At 41.4% G+C, this 17,006-nt stretch overlaps 1 protein-coding gene across 2 annotated transcripts in view; it reads left to right on the forward strand.

Moving 5' to 3' along the window:
- Nucleotides 1-17,006, forward strand: part of POM121C (POM121 transmembrane nucleoporin C) — a 52,778-nt gene that overhangs the window by 23,665 nt on the left and 12,107 nt on the right. Inside the window, exons 1-5 of one of the 2 annotated variants that reach the window (XM_045461878.1) lie at nt 1,110-3,609; nt 4,533-4,748; nt 5,264-5,422; nt 6,985-7,065; nt 8,533-8,704. In XM_045461878.1, the coding sequence (XP_045317834.1) occupies nt 3,038-3,609; nt 4,533-4,748; nt 5,264-5,422; nt 6,985-7,065; nt 8,533-8,704 (1,200 nt within the window). In that variant the 5' untranslated portion in view covers nt 1,110-3,037. Of the gene's footprint in view, nt 1-1,109; nt 3,610-4,532; nt 4,749-5,263; nt 5,423-6,984; nt 7,066-8,532; nt 8,705-17,006 lie in introns of those variants that run through there. The other variant, XM_045461879.1, reaches the window with a different exon arrangement.

Consider the following 17,006-nt stretch of genomic DNA (forward strand, 5'->3'; position numbering starts at 1 on the left):
CTTTTGTTCTATTCAGGCCTTCAACAGATTGGTTGAGGCTTACCAACCAATTCCCCTGTGGAAGGGGAATCTTCTTTACTTAGTATACCAATTCAAATGTTAATCTCATCCAGAAATACTCTCACAGGCATCCCCAAAATAATCTTTAACCAAATATCTGGGCACACTGAGCCCCAGTCAAGTTGAAACATAAAATTAACCATCACTCCAGCCTTCAGCCACAGATTTTTGGGGAACTCACACATACACTTCTGGAACTCCCTGTCTGCATGACATCCTCCTTTCTCTTGCTCTGCCCAGTGGTTTCCAGCAATTTGAGCAATCCTGAAGTCTGATTTTTGCCTCCTCAGCCCTACTCTAGCTGTCTGCACTGAACTTGGGAAATTGTCCCCAAGTAGAGGAACTAGGTGATTTTCAAGGCTCACTCAGGAGCGTCCTCTCAGGGATCAGTCTTGAGCTTTCTGTTGTTCTCTGACAGTAGTTGCCTCATAAATTTTGTCCATTTTTATAGTTGTTTATGGTGGGAGGACTGGCCTGGAATCACTTAATTATGGCTAGAAAGGTGGTTAATTTTTCAGCGGCCTTTATAGTATTTTATGATATGAATTATACACTGTCCATCTGTTCTTGGGTTGGTAGGCATTAGACATTTAGGGTTGTTCAGATTGCCGGTAATGCAAATGATGCTGCAATGGCTGTCTTTGTGCCCAGAAGTGGAACTGCACAGTTAGGAGGTACCTGGTTCTTCACTCTTACTACATATTGCCAAATTGCTCTCCAAATCATAGTTTTACGAATCCACAAACAGTATGTAAGTTCCATTTGTTCCACATTCTTGCCACAATTTGATCTTGTTGAACCATTAAATTTTTCTCCTTGAGCAAAGGAATGCAAAATTTTTACTACCGTAAAGCCTTCCTGGATTACTAGTGAGGTTAAACATGTATGTATACATACATATACACGTATGTATACATGTACGTATATATTTACTTATTACTACCTATTTGGGTTTCCTATTCAATGAATTAATTTTTATATCACTTGTACTTTTTTACATTTGAGTCTTTTTGTTACTGATTCCTTATAAATTTCATTTATGTGTTTTTTTTATATGAGGTTTATTTGCTTATATGAGTGGTTTTTTTTCTGTCTTAATTAGCTTCTCTTTTAGCACCTGTGTTGTCTTTTCCCATACAGGAGTGTTAACATTTTAATGTAGTCATACTTATCTGTATTTTACTAAATGATTTGCAGGTTTTGTGTGTCCATTTCTTCGACTTGTAAACACTGGGGTGCCCTGGGGCTCAGGTCTCAGACCTCTCTCGATCTACATTAATTCCAAAGTAATCTTAGTCTCCCAACATGTATACACTGATGGCTTTTATGTCTGGCTCTTCCTCTGAATTCCAGTAATATATGATAATTTAAAGGACCCTTGCTGAGCTAGATACTTTCTTTTTCCTTAGTATCCCAATTCTTGAATGGGAAGTCTGCAGTCACTGCCTCCATTTCCTCGTCTTCCATTTCATCGTTGAACTCACTGCAGCTTGGCTTTTGTCCCGCCATTCCGCTGCTGCTGTTGACATTTGTTCCTAAATAACAGCCCATCCCTTTGCTTGTCAAATGAAGTCTTATGTGAAATCAAACAGAAGCCGAATTGCCCTTGCAGTGGGTTGGGGAGAACTGCGTGCCTTTCTCATCTCTTCCAATTGCTCCAGAGGCATCTTTACCGAGTCCTGCCTATCTTTCCAACCTCTTTATTCCCTCAAACTTCCCAGTCTCCAGCCACATTGAACTATTCGGAGACTCTTGTATCATACTCCTTTCCATCTCTGTGCCTCTGCACAGTGCTCCCGTATTTGCCTTGAACTTGCTTTAGCCAGTTCTTTCCCCTCCAGTAACACCTCCCAGCCTATCTACTTCTTTATCATTCCCTCTCTCTTTTGTGCGTCTGTTATCACACTGGCCACACTGAATTGTAGCTTTCTACTTACACCTATTTCTTCTCTACTAAAGAGAAGGCTTGTAGAGATCAGAGACCCTGGCTCCCCCCCCCCCCCCCCTTCATCTCTTCAGTGCAGATTAGCAGTGGAATGAATGAATGGTCCAGGAAGCTCAGCTAGTTCAAAATCTGAATTGGCAGACCACTAAAGCTTTCTTTGTTTTGTTTTCAGCGGTTTTATTAAGATACAATTCACATGCCATACAATTCACAGGATTCTGCAACAATCACCATAATCTAATTTTAAAACAGTTTTGTTGCCCTTCAAAAAGAAAACTCTACTTTTTAGCAGTCTCCATTTTCCGACCCCCAACACACTCCCCAGCCCTCGACAACCACGAGCCCACTTTCTAAGACCACCACATTTAACATAGGTAAATTGATCACAAATCCTCAAAATCTCCCCGATTCTGGACCCGATGTGAAATTTGGTAGATAACTGTACCACTGAAACAATTTATACCGCAGCAACTCCGACTCAGGTCGCAGCTTAAGGTTTGATCCGCAATCTGTTAGACTCTTTGTTAGACTGCTTGAGCGGGAATTTTTTAGAACTAGATACACATTTAACAAGGGTGGTTGGTTTGGGTTGGTCTTGCATTTCAGTGTTGCTGTAGAAGTAAACCCCCTTGGGCAGTAAACAGGGCAACTGAAAAAACTCACTACCTCTGGTAACACTGTTCCGGGGACGTTAGTCCCCTAGAAAATAACATGGATCAAACATCACGTCGCTTTCCGGAGCTTTTATTCTTAACGCGACTCTTCCACAGGCTCACCTCGGTATGGGTGGGGTGCGGTGCGGTGCGGTGCGGTGGACGCGCGGAACCCGCAAGAAGACGAGCACCGCGTTTCTGCGAGACCGCCTTTGCGGAGCTGGGTCGGGTCTAGCGCGTTGCCGGGCAGCAGCGGCGTTGCCCGCGGCGGTCGCGCGTCCGGGTCGCGCGCGCAGTGACGCAGCCGGCGCGCGATGACGCAGCGCGCGGCGCGGTGCACGCTGGGATATTTAAGTCTTCTCCGCGGCGCGGAGCCGCGATGTCTCCGGCGGCTGCGGCGGCTGGCGGAGGCGAGCGGCGGCGGCCGATAGCGAGCGCCAGGGACGGCCGGGGCCGGAGCGGGGGCTGCGGTGGGTCGGCCGGGGCGGCGCTCCTTGGCTTGTCGCTGTTCGGCCTCGTGCTGTACCTGGTGCCGGCGGCGGCGGCGCTGGCCTGGCTGGCCGTGGGGGCCACCGCGGCCTGGTGGGGACTGAGCCGCGAGCCCCGAGGTTCGCGCGCCCTCTCCTCGCTCGTTCGGAGCGCGCGGCGTCAGCGAGCACTGCACGCTGCGCCTCCGGCCAAGTCGGCGGTGAACGGAAGTCTCCTAGAGCCGCGGAGCCCGCTCGAAGGACCCGATCCGGCCGAACTGCTCCTCATGGGCAGTTACCTGGGCAAGCCCGGCCCCCCGCAGCCTGTCCCCGCCCCGGAGGCCAGGGACCTGCTGGAGAGGCCTGGCCGCCGCTGCGCGTCCGCGCGCGCCGCGTCGCCAGCGCGCTCGGCGCATCGCGCTCACCACATTCACCCTTCTCTCCCCACTCCTCTTCTCCGACCCTCGAGGAGGCCTTCCCACCGGTAAGATACGCTCACCTTCCCCAGACCCTCCTCTTTGTCGACCAGCTTTGAATTGAGGGCTTAACTTTTAAATCCGATTTTCTTTTTCGTTAAGTCAAAGTGGATTCTGTGTCGCTTTGTCCTCTTTAAACACCTTGGTGTGTGTCAGCCGCCTCCTGCCCTCCTTGAACCTTTGGGATGAGATGTGATGGCAGAGCTGTTTCCTTCCTTACAGTTTTTAAAACTTAATTTTAATACGGCATGGATTTAGCAGGATACTTAATAAGCTACTAAAATATCCCACTTGTGGTGAAAATACCTTGTTCTTTCAAGAATAGTTTAGATCACATATTTTGTTACATTTTTTCCTTTCGACCAGTAAGAGAAGTACATCAAAGCGGTGTTCCCAGGAGACCCCTCTTTGATAAAATTTGATGATAAATATCAAAGAGGCATTTCCGTTTAGTCCCAATAGCTGAGTGACACAAGGAAATCCAAAACTTTGGTGAAAATATTAGATTATGGATAAACACATGTAGTTGAAAGATCAACTTTAGGTGGTAAAAATGTTTGACTTTGGGTGTATATTACTTATGACTCAGCATAAAAAACTGAAATGCTTTGAGAATTCTTGAAAAGTGCCGCCTGACATGCCCTAACATGCACTTTCCTTCCATTGTAGTTTTCCTTGTGTGGGCAGGGTTTTCAATTTCCCTCTCAAAATTGTTGAAATCCATTGTAGGGACAGCTGTTCGACAGCTGCCACTTGCCACCCTTAGATGGAATGGGGGAACGTTGCCATAAAAATGCTGTTTTGTGTGGCTCAAAAAGCGGTCTGAGCTCTCTGGAAAATAACCGAACCCACGTGATGCTTTAGGAGTCTACGTTTTCTGCCATTCTTTTAAGCTTCTTTGATTCTATAGTGTGTCTCCCATTCTCCATAGGGATTGTGGGACTTTATCAAACCGGTTTGTCATAACACCTCGAAGACGATACCCAATCCAGCAGGCCCAATATTCCCTTCTGGGGGTACTTCCTACAGTGTGCTGGAATGGTTATCACAAGAAGACTGTGCTATCTGCTCGTAATTCCAAAATGGTGTGCAGCCCAGTGACAGTGAGGATTGCTCCTCCGGATAGTAAATTGGCTCGTTCGCCAATGTGAGTATCACTGCTGGCAGAATGAACTCCGATTTATTTCCACTTATTCTTCTATAGCTACTCCTCTGATAAAACAAATGTAAAGCATAAAAGGGAAGAAACTGTTTATTTGAATGAGAAATCCCTAAATCTGGTCCTTGAACAGTTTTTTATGTTTGTTTTGTTTTGGCCTTAGGCTGTAGCTTTAATTGCTAGGGGCAGTTTCTATCAGTGTATACTTTGCTTATCAGTTAGCTTCTGATTTCCAGCGGCTGAAGTCTGTGCTGTATGGCATGATTATTTATTTTTTTAACGTGCATTTATTTTTTAAAGAGAGTGAATGTGGGGGGGGGGGCGGGCAGAGAGAGACAGGGACAGAGGATCTGAAGCAGGCTATGTGCTGACAGCAGAGAGCTCGATGTGTAGGGCTCAAGCCCACGAACCGTGAGATCATGCCTTAACCAACTGAGCCACTCTACTGTCCCTGACATGGTTATTAAAATGTGTTGATGCTAGAATATTATCTTTCCTTACAGACCAGAGCAGATAATCAACTCCACACTGTCCTCACCATCAAATAATGCCCCAGACCCATGTGCAAAGGAAACTGTACTGAGTGCCCTCAAGGAGAGAAAGAAAAGGACGGTGGAGGAAGAAGACCAAATATTTTTTGATAGCCAGGAAAATAAAAGAAGGTAACCAGCCCAGCAGAGTATCAAACAGGCCTCCCACATGGACTCCTGTGATTTGTTGAAATGCAGATCATTGCCAAAAAGATACAAAGGCCAACTCCAGTTTGTGAGCTTTATATTTATAGTAGGCTTCTTTGGCTTCCGTGGAAGAGCTTGGTAACAAGGGCTTTAATGTTCTTAGTTTTCTAAGATACAAGTTAAACTTTATAATTTACCTTTTCCATAAGTGCCAGAGATAAGCTGACAGCTGTTAGCCATGTTAGCCTCATACTTTTGATACAAATGTGCTGAATCTTATTTTTTAGAGAGAATGCTAACAATCTTTCCCTCACCAGCTTGTGTTGTTCAGTTATTTGGGTAACCCCCATTTCAAATGTCTTACTTGTGCTGAAGAAACATTTAGCAAAGAAAGGTGAAGACTGGAATATGGTAGATTTATCAGTAATGAGAGTAAAACCAATTTCATTGTTTGATTTCTGATATCTTAATGAAAATGGAATAAACAGTCTATCTCCTGAGTGTGGAAAGAGTAGAGGCTGAAGTCACGAGTTAGGATGCAGAACTGCTTATGGCTTTCCAAGAATCAGTTCAGGATTCCAGTCTTTTAATTCAACAGATTGAGCACCTTCTTTTTGCCAGGGCCTACTCCAGGTACTGTGGATAGGGCAGCGAGCAAGATGGAGTTCCCATGGGACTTGGATAAGAAGATGAGGAATTCTAGATTGTGTCTAGAGGTTAAAAAAAAAAAAAAAAGAAACAACAGTGTGGATCTAACAGACTAATTAGAAGGGGGGGGGGTTCTTTATATTAGACAAGGAAGCACTCTGAGGAGACAGTCGACCCCATACTTGTTAAATACATTGTTTCTATTACCTAGACTAGATTTTTCATCTCCTACAAGTTCAAAGATGGCCATCTTTGATACTGCCAGTGGAAAATTAGGTAGGGAAATATTAATAAGTGGAAGTGTTTTATGTGATGTGGGAAGATCTGATGATGGAGAGATGATTTACAAGTGAGCACTTTGAACGAATGTTAGCTAGCTAAGCAGGGGTGGCGAGTGGGGGTTGGAGGCAGGAGAAGGACTCTTTTTTTTATATTCCCAGTAGGTCTCCCTTGTTCTCCAGTTATAATTTTTCTTCACCCCATGAGCCTATATAACTGAAGACCCTGTTATCTTTCTCACACTTGGAGTAAGCGGTGATTATGGGCACCATGCATAGGTCCTTCTTATGTGTGTTATATGACATTTTTCCCTAACGGATTTGCCATATTAACCTTTAGAACACTATGGGATGTGTGGGTTGGTCCCTAAAGTGTTCATTGTTTTTTTGTTTTTAATCTGTGGATGGTAGAGTATCAAATTTGTGATTGTAAAACTTTGGAGAGAAGTTAGCAATTAATTGATACACCTTAATAAGGTCAAAAGGTCTTGAAGCATGTTTATACTTCCCTTGCTATGAGGACAATCTTAGAATAAATTTACCTTTCAGAATCTTTAGGATTTGAAGCAACTTTTCCTTATCTAGCGTGGAACTAATGGAGGGTTTTTTGATTTGTCACAGGCGCCATGATAGCAGTGGGAGTGGACATTCAGCATTTGAGCCCCTGGTGGCTAATGGAGTTCCTGCTGCTTTTGTGCCTAAGTAAGTGAGACTCTTATCTGAATGAGAGACTGTTGGGGAAAGGGAACCCTCAGAGCTGTTTTCCTGTAGATTTTACTCTGTGCTTTTTTGTGATGCTTTATTAATTCAGGTTCAGATCTTTGAAATTGGAGAGGAACATTTTGAGTAATGTGCCACAGTATCATCTAATTTCTTCTAATATTTTTTCATTACTATGGATAAAATATGGTAAGGCTAAGAGTTTGTAAATGTATTTAACCACATATGTAAACAGGTTTGTGCAATGGATAAAATGCAACAGTGTGGAATTTAAGATAAATGTTAAGTTTGTACGTGTGAGTTGAAGTATATTTAAGGAAGAATTGGATAGGAGGGAAAGTGGTACTTGGGGTGACTTACATGCTTATTGAGTTAGTAGTATGATAAGGCTGTCAGAAGAGCAGATGTGCTCCTAGTCTGTACTGATGAAGAACAAAGACTAGCATGGAGCAGGTGAGAGGCAGTCCTGCTTCCCTTAATTCTGTTCAGATCATCCATGCAGTGCTGTGCTTGCTTCGATGCCCTACACGGTGAGAGAAGACAAGCACAACCTGACATTCATTCCACGTGAAGCAATTATAAGATGTTAAGGGGTGGTGGTGGCGCATGAATGGGTTTTAAAGGTACAAAGTACTAACCCAAAGGAGAAAAATCTCAAGGAGAATAAGGAAATGAGGGAGGGGAGGCTAATGGTCTTCAAGAACCTCAAGGACAGTCGCATGGAAAAAAAGAAGGAAAACAGTCGCTTGGTTTGGCTCCAGATGGGATTCCCCTGGTGAAATAGGTGGCCCTTAGGGGAAATACATTTCCTCCATCCAGTGTAAGAGTGGCTAACAGTCATCTCTCTAGGAGATCGTGAGTTGTCTACATTGTAGCAAAGGTTGGATGACTATTCTACAAGAAAGATGTGTAGAGAATTTTTGTTTCGGTTGGAAGCTTAGAAAAATTGGTTGGTTCCTCTTAACTCTGATTTTTTTTTAATAGCTTTGTTGAAGTATAATTGACATTTATAATAAACTGTGCCTAAAGTGTACAGTTTGATAAGTTCTGACATGTATACACCTGCTAAACCATTGCCACAATCGAGGTAATAAACATAACCGTCACCTTCACAAGTTTCCCCGTGCCCCTTAGTAGCACCTCCCTCCAGTCCTGCCTCTATCCCCAGGCATCCACTGATCTGCTTTTTGTCACTGTAGATTAGGGTGCATTTTCTAAAATATTTTTTTTTCTAAAATATTATTTAAGTGGAATCCTACATTTCACTTTTTAAATATTTGGCTTTCCCTTCCTGCCTTTGTCAGAGATATTTAGCTGAAGTGGTAACAGTAATATTAAGAGCTTTATCCTTTTTTATTAAGTTTATTTAAGAAACATTTTATGGCCATGGATGAAAGCCTTCAAAGAATGTTGCCTTGCGCACCTCACTGTCCTTTTCTCTCGTATTAGGCCTGGCTCTCTGAAAAGAGGTCTCAATTCCCAGAGCTCAGATGACCACTTGAACAAGAGATCCCGCACCTCTTCCATGAGCTCCTTGACAAGCACGTACACAGGTGGCATCCCTAGCTCCAGCCGCAATGCCATTACCAGTTCTTACAGTTCTTCTCGAGGTTTCTCTCAGGTACGTTCATCCTGTGCTATGGGGGAAATGCGTTCCAAACATTAATTAGTTGATTAGCCAGTGTTTACTAGGCACCTTCTGTTTGTCAGATATTGGGGTTACCTCTAAGCTAAACAGAAGATACAAACCCTTGAACGGTAACGGTAGACCCAGGGATGGACTAGAAAGCCCAGAAAGCAAACCAGGGCATGTGGCACAAAAGAGCCAGTATTGCAGATAAATAGACCAAAGGATGAAGAATTCCATAAATGATGCTAATTTAATTGAAAAGGTAGATTCAGTCCCGATTGCACTGGGTCTTAGAAAAGAAATTCACCCTATTGTCATTGAGAATTTAGTGAAAGTTTTTAAAATATTGTCATTAAAAAAATTTCTTTTTTAGAAAAATTTGCGATTCTTTCTTAGTAAGAGGAAGTAGTGTGGCCTAGGGAACAGAGCAAGCTTTGCTACCAGACAGACTTGCGTTCAAATCTTGACTCTTGACTCTTAGTACCTATAGGGCCTTGGGCAGGTAAGTCACTTAAACCTTTCTCATCTCCAAAAGATTATTACAAAGATTGAGGGCAATGCTTGGAAAATGCCCATCACAGTGCCTGTCAGTAGTGGACACCCTATATATAGTAGCTAGAAAAAAAATAAGGCATGTGTGAAAGATTTTTGAGAGGAGACCGTTTTTGAGATAAGATAATCCAGAAGGTTCTTAGGGTAATACAAATGAAAGATGAAGGCCTAAGCCAGAGCAGCCGTGGGAATACAAAGAATATTAAATAATAACCTTTACATGGAGCACTTACTCTGTGATAGGCCCTGTGCTAAGCACTTTACGTAACTTTCCTCACGTAATCATCACAAGGCGCAGATTTAGGATAATTCTTAAGGGCCCTAGGATTTTCAGAACGGTCAGTGAGCACTGGCTTCAACTTGAAGTCACCAGCTGCATTCGCCCGTGACAAGAGAGTCGGCCTGTCCTTTGAAGCTTTGAAGCCAGGCACCGACGTTATAGTTACAGAAGTCCTGGATGGCCTCTTCCAACGTAAGGCTCTCTGTACTGAAAATCTGTTGATTGGTGGAGCTGCCTTCATTAATGACCTTAGCTGGATCTTCTGGGTAACTTTGCTGCAGCTTCTCCATCAGCACTTGCTGCTTTGCCTTGTTGGGCAGACAGCTTCTTCCCTTAAACCTCATTGAGTTGGCTTTTGCTGGCTTCAGGCTTTGCTTCAGCTTCCTCACCTCTAAGCCTTCGTTGAATTGAGGAGCTGGGTCTTGCTCTGGATGAGGCTTTGGCTTAAGGGAATGTTGTGGCTGGTCTGGTCTTCTGTCCAGCCCACTGAGACTTCCTCCATCTCAGCAATAAGGCCTCCTCACTTTATCATTTGTGTGTTCCTTAGGGTAGCACTTCTGATTTCTTCAATACCTTTTCCTTTGCGTTCACACCTTGGTTATTGGGTACGAGAAGCCTAGCTTTCAGTGTCTCGGCTCTTGACCTGTCTTTCTCACTCAGCTTGATCATTTGTAGCTTTTGCTTGAAAGTCAGACATGCGACTCTTCCTTTCACTTGGACACTTAGAGGCCATTGTAGGCTTGTTCTTGGTGTGATTTCCATACTTTTGTATCTCGGCAAATAGGGAGGCTCGTGGAAAGGGAGAGAGAGGGTGGGGGAAGTGCCACTTGGTGGAACAGGACACATGTATTTACCAGTTCAGTTTGCCACCTTACACGGGTATGGGTTGTGATGTTCTAAGACAGTTACAGTTACAGTAAAAATATTGAGGATCACTGATCACAGGTCATTATAACACATAGAATAATAATAAAGAGTTGGAGGGGCGCCTGGGTGGCGCAGTCGGTTAAGCGTCCGACTTCAGCCAGGTCACGATCTCGCGGTCCGGGAGTTCGAGCCCCACGTCAGGCTCTGGGCTGATGGCTCAGAGCCTGGAGCCTGTTTCTGATTCTGTGTCTCCCTCTCTCTCTGCCCCTCCCCCGTTCATGCTATGTCTCTCTCTGTCCCAAAAATAAATAATAAAAACATTGAAAAAAAAAAAAAAAATAATAATAATAATGAAGAGTTGGAAATATTGTAAGACTTACAAAATGTGAGACAGGGACATGAAGTGAGCACATGCTGTTGGGGAAATGGCAGCAATAGACTTGCTAAAAGCAAGAGTTGCCACAAACCTTCAAGTTTGTGAAAAACAGTATTTTTTTTAAGTTTATTTATTTTGAGAGTGAGACAGCGTGAGAGGGGGAGGGGCAGAGAGAGAAACTCCCAAGCAGACTCCACACAGGTGCTCTTACCCCAGTAGTTTTTGATAAATAACTTCAGTGCTTTTTAACTTTAAAAAAAAAAAAAAAAAATCCTTTGTGTACATTTCCAACTCAAACTGAAGTCTCTTTGTTCAGACAGCCTTGGTTTCTCTGAGTTGGAAATGATATTTGTAGGTACAGTCTCTAGGACCATTAAGGTATGCATACCCTTTAGAAAGAGGACGCTCAATCGTTAGTTTGTACTGATATTTCAAATTCAGATTTAGGATTACAGAACTTTTTACATAATTTCTTTGATTTTATATTTTTATGTATTCTTATACAAAAATGTTGCTTCATAATTACTTATTTGATTGGTCCCTAGTACACACGATTTCAAAATAATGATATCAGTGCCATTACAAACAGTAAGACAAACCAGCTTAAGAATTATTTGTGACTCATTTTGTTGTTAGTGTATATTCTTGTATGGGTACTGGGGAATATACAATCAAAATACGTGTGATAAAGTAATGTGAATTCAGTGTTCTCATTTACACCACCAACTTGATATACGGTAAGGTTTATTCAGTGTATTTTAATGTTTTAGGGATTTCTTTTATTGTTGAATATAGTTTGCTTTTAATTATGTAAAATAAAATACTTAAATCGTCCGAAGAACGTATGATAAAGCAAAATACACTCAGAAGTCCAGTTGCCACCTCTTTCTACTCCACGTTGTTCCCTTCCTGTTTTATTACTTTCTGATCGTCCTTCCACTGTTTTTTTTGTTTCCCCTCAAAACCATATGCAAATCCATGTCTATCTGTAAACCCCTCCTTCTAACCTTTGAGGCAGTGATAGGTGCAAGTTTGAGCCTTGCTTCGTCTTTCCCTCTACACCTGCATAGTTACTCTTTCCTTCCCTTTGGTGACAAACATTGGGTTGTTTCCATCTAATGCTGGGACAGATGGTGCTGCAGGTAATGCTCTAGCTCATGTGTCATTTCACACTTTGGCCTTTTCATTTCACACTTTGGCCTTTACACTTCTAGGATAGCTTCCCCAGAATATAGATTTCCAGGCCAAAGGTTAAATGCATGTGTAGTTTTGCTAGATATTGTTAACTTCCCCTTCTTAGAGTATGTACCGTTTAGCATTCCCATCAGCATCATATGAGTCACCATTTTTCCATAGTAATCAATAGATGAAGGTTGTCATAGCTTTGGATTTTTACCAGTTAGGTGAGGAGTAGTATTTGTGTCTCTTATGAGTGAGTTTGGGCGGATTTTCCTATATTGGAGAAACAGGATTTAAATGTAAAATAAAAGCCATGAAAGTATTTGTGAAAACGGTCTTCTTGTGCAGTGCTGGTGGGAGTGTCAATTCATACAGTTCTCTAGAGGGCAGTGTGGCAGGTAATTACCAATATTAGAGATGCAGGTGCCCTTGGTCCAGCAGCCTTGCTTTTCGGAATTAATTCTACATATACACTGGAAAACATATACAAGGATGTTGATTGTAGCATTTTAATAGCAGAATCTTGGAAACAATGTAAATGCGCCTTTGGGCTGGGGGGGGGGGGGGGGTTGTATGACAGTATTTCCATAAGTTGAAATACTATGTAACTATCCAAAAGAATAAGGTACCTTAATAGGCGCTGATGTGAATGATCCAAAAGATACATGACAAAAGCAAGGTGCAGAACTGTGTCTATGGTATCCTCTGTTGTTTGTGCTGCTGGTTTCTTTAATCTTTTAAAGTGCATAGAATAATTCTGACAGATTTTATCAAAAACTGGGAATAACTATTGCTGTAGGAGGGGAACTTTTTACTGTGTACTCTTTTTGTTGGAATTTGTGATACCTGCTGCAAGTAGTACATTTCCTGGTTTCAAAAAGGTGTTAAGTAAAATAAAATTCCCCTGACCTGGGTGTCCCAGTCTCTGTCCCGTAGCACCTGTTAACATTCGTGCCATATGCAAACACAGATAATACACAGAATTATTGGTCTGTGTTACACAAATGGGATCATCACGTGTGCTTTTTCGAAAAACATCCTTTTTTATCATATATTGCATAGCATTCTGTGTCATATGATCCATGTTGAAAATATTTTTTTAAATCAGAGTCTAATGTAGAAAAACAAGTATTGTAAGTGTTTAGCTCCATGTAACCACCACCCAGGTCAAGTAATAAATCATTTTCTTTTTATTTTTTTAACTTTGTTATTTTGAAAGAGCGAGAGCACAAGTTGGGGAGGGGCAGTGAGAGGGAGAGACAGAATCCCAAGCAGGCTCTTTGCCATCAGTGCAGAGCCTGACGCCAGGCTCGAACTCCAGAACCGTGAGATCATATCCTGAGCAGAGATCAAGAGTCAGACGCTTAACCACCTGAGCCACCCAGGTGCCCCAATAAATTTTCAACGCCCAGAAGCCCCTCTCATACTCATTCCTTCCTTCTTGAATAGTAGCACCATATAATTTTCCCTGTTTTAAAACTTGATATATAAATGGAGACCAGAATATGTTTTCTTTGGTATTTGGCTTCTTTCACTCACCATTTTCTTTGTGAGATGCATCCATGTTGTTGCATGTAGCAACAAGTCTTTCATGTTCTTGCTGTGTTCATTTTTGTTATATGAATATACCACAGTTTTTTTCTCCTTGTTGGGACATTGGGTTTCCAGTTTGGAGCTGTTACGCATAATGCTACCATGGACATTCTTGTATTAAATCTTTTGGTGCACGTATATAAAGTATGTGTAATTCTCAGTTTTAGTAGATTGTATTGAACTGTTTTAAAGTTATGTTTCAGGGTGCCTGGGTGGCTCAGTCGGTTAAGTGTCTGACTTCGGCTCAGGTCATGATCTCACGGTTCGTGGGTTAGAGCCCTGCATTGGGCTCTGTGCTGACAGCTCAGAGCCTGGAGCCTGCTTTGGATTCTGTCTCCCTCTCTGTCTGCCCACCCCCGCTTGAGCTCCGTGTCTCTCTCTCTCTCAAAAATGAATAAATGTTAAAACAAAAATTTTTTAAATAAATAAATAAAAATTAAGTTTTGTTTCAAGGGTGCCTGGCTGGCTCAGTCAGTTAAACGTCTGACTTTGGCTCAGATCATGATCTCACAGTTAATGAGTTCAAGCCCTGCATTGGGCAATAAACTTTTAAAAAAATATATATATATAAATAAATAAATAGATGAAGGGAAGAAGGAAGGACGTTATGTTTCCGTTGATACTCTTACCCTTACCAGTGCAGTATGAGATTTTGTTCCTGTGGTTACACAGCCTCACTGACACTTGGTGTTACCAGTCTTTAATTACCCATTCCAGTGGGTGTGAAATAGTATTTCATTGTGGTTGTAATTTCCTAATTGTAATTTGTGGTTATAATTGTAATTGCTGATTGCTAATGAAATAGAGGTATGAACTGTTCATTGGCCATTCATACTTCCTTTTTTATGAAGTATCTATTCAGGTTTCTTGGCTTTCTTCTATTTAGTTGTCTTTTTTTTACTGATTTATATACATTCTTCATATATTCTAGAGGCAAGCTCTCTGAATTCTATGTATTGCAACAAATCACTCTCCTATTCTGTGTCTCACCACTTGGTTTTCTTCAGATTTACTCTTATGGTTAATGTATCGTGTGCACTGTTTAGGAACTTTTTGTCTACCTGAAGTCATGGTGGTGTTATGCTACCTTCTAGAAGCGTTATTATTTTTCTTCTCACATTGGGATCTATAATCCACCTGAAGTTGATTTTTGTATATGATGCGAGGTACGGATCAAAATTAGTGTCTTTCCACATAAATATCCATTCGACTTAGCAACATTTATTGAAAGGATGGATCACCCTTTCCCTCTTGCGCTGTGGCACTGCCTTTGTTATAATTTAAGTGTCCATATGTATATATGTGGATCCGTGTCTAGATTCTGTTCTGTTGGTCTGTTTTTCTGCCCTGTACCTGTCTTCTTTTCTACGCTGTGCCACACAGTCTTTTAGTTTTGGTGTGTAGTAGAATAAGTCCTCCAACTTTCTCATTTCTTTCATTCCTCTTCAGAATTGTCTTCGATCTTGACCCTTTGCACTTTTCTGTAAGTTTAGAATTAGCTTGTTGATTTCCACCTAAATAAAGACCACTTGCTGAGATGTTAAGATTGCCTTTAATCTGCCAGTTCTTTTGGAGAGAAATGACCTTTTTACAGTGTTGAATCTTCCAGTCCATGAACATGGTATATCCTTCATTTACATCATCTTTAACTTCACCATGTAGTTGTTTTACGTATTAAACTTATTCCTAGATATATGTTTTTGATGCTACTATAATGGTGTATTAAAATCTGTTGCTGATGTATAGAAATACAACTGATTATTGCATTCAGGAAATTTGCTAAATCCCATAAGCATCTATATATTCTTTAGGACTTTTGTGTGTGCATCACGTTGCCTACGATAATGACAGCTTTTTTTCTCCCTTTGCAGTCCTTATGTTGTTTGCTTATGCCTTAGTGCATTTGGTTAAGACCTGAAGTACAACGTTGAATAGAAGTGATAGCAAACATCCTTGTCTTTCCTGATCTCAAAGGGAGCGCTTTCCACATTTCCTGTTACATATGCTGTTTAATACAGGTATTTTGTAGATAGATACTCTTTATTGGATTAAGGAAGTTCCTTTTTCAAGGTTATGTATCAATGAATTTTAGAAGTCACTCTATTTTATGTTTTCCTTTTTCTTTAATTTCTGCCCTTATAGATATTACTTTTTTTTTTCTTTTCCCTTTTTTTTTTTTTTTCATGTTTGATTTGTTGGGATTTCTTTCTGGCTTTTTAATCCAGATTCTTAGATCACTGGGGTTTTTCCATTGTTTTCCCTTTTCTAATATATGTATTTAAGGTTACACAGTTCCTACAAACTTAACCGTAGCTGCATTTCCACAGCTTTATAATAGAAGAATTTTTCATATTCATTCTTCGATTCATGGGTTACTTAGAAATTCATTGCTTAATTTCAAAACCATTAATTCCTTGTCCTCTTTGTTACTGGTTTTTAGCTAAGTTCCATTAGCTCACAGGATATACTCCTCTATCCATTCTTGGTTTGAGATTTGTTCTGTGCCTGAGTACATGTTTAGTTTTGGTAAGTGTTCCAACTTCACTTGAAAAGAAATTTTATGAAGTGTTCGTTTACAGTTTATATTCCTTGGAGTTTGCCTTGTGGCTTGATATGTTTTGAAAAACTCTCAACCTAATATTATCTCTTCAGATACTGTTCTGCCCTATTTTCTCCCCCCTCTCAGTGTTCTAGGGCACATGGTAGACCTTTTCCTTTTGTCCGTGTCTGTCTGTCTGTGTCTCCCGTCATTTTGTCTCCACCTCTAGTCTTCCTTCGTCTAGTTGACTGATTTACTTTAGCTTTCTGTCATCCACTGCCATCCATCTTAAGTAGTTTTGATTCTCTTTCTTACGGTTGTTGTTGGTGTGCCAGGATTCTCCATGTTGTCATTTAAATTCTTGTATAACAATTCTTCTAAGGTTTTATTCAATAATTCCAGCATTTGAGTCTTCTGGTCTGTTTTTGATGTCTGATTTTTTCCTCTGGGGTATTGGATAACTATTACTTTCTTATATATTTTTGTTGTTGCTTTATTTCTGTGTCAGACAAAAAAAAAAGTAATGGTGACTTAAAGCTCTGAATGATGGTGTCTTCCTCCAGGGAGGTTTTACTTTTTTACTTTACCTTGGGCAGTAGTTAGGATCGGGGCAGGTTACTTTTGTCCAGGTAGAATTGACATGGTTTTGAGTTGGTTGTCAGTTCTCGTGAGGGCTGCTTTATTTCTGATTTGCCCTAGATCCTCATATGTAGCCTTTGGGATCCCAACCAGAAAGCTTTAGGTCTTATTAAGGACCCTCTACTTTGGAAGACCCTGAATTCATTTTTGTCTTTCCAGCCATATGAGACTCCAAAAGCTTTTCCGTGCCTCTCAACTACAGCTTTTGCTTTTGGAATTGGCATTCGCCATGAGAGAAAAAGTAGACTTAAATATAGGGGCTAACCCT

Source organism: Leopardus geoffroyi, chromosome E3, assembly GCF_018350155.1.
Source record: "Leopardus geoffroyi isolate Oge1 chromosome E3, O.geoffroyi_Oge1_pat1.0, whole genome shotgun sequence".
NCBI lineage: Eukaryota > Metazoa > Chordata > Mammalia > Carnivora > Felidae > Leopardus > Leopardus geoffroyi.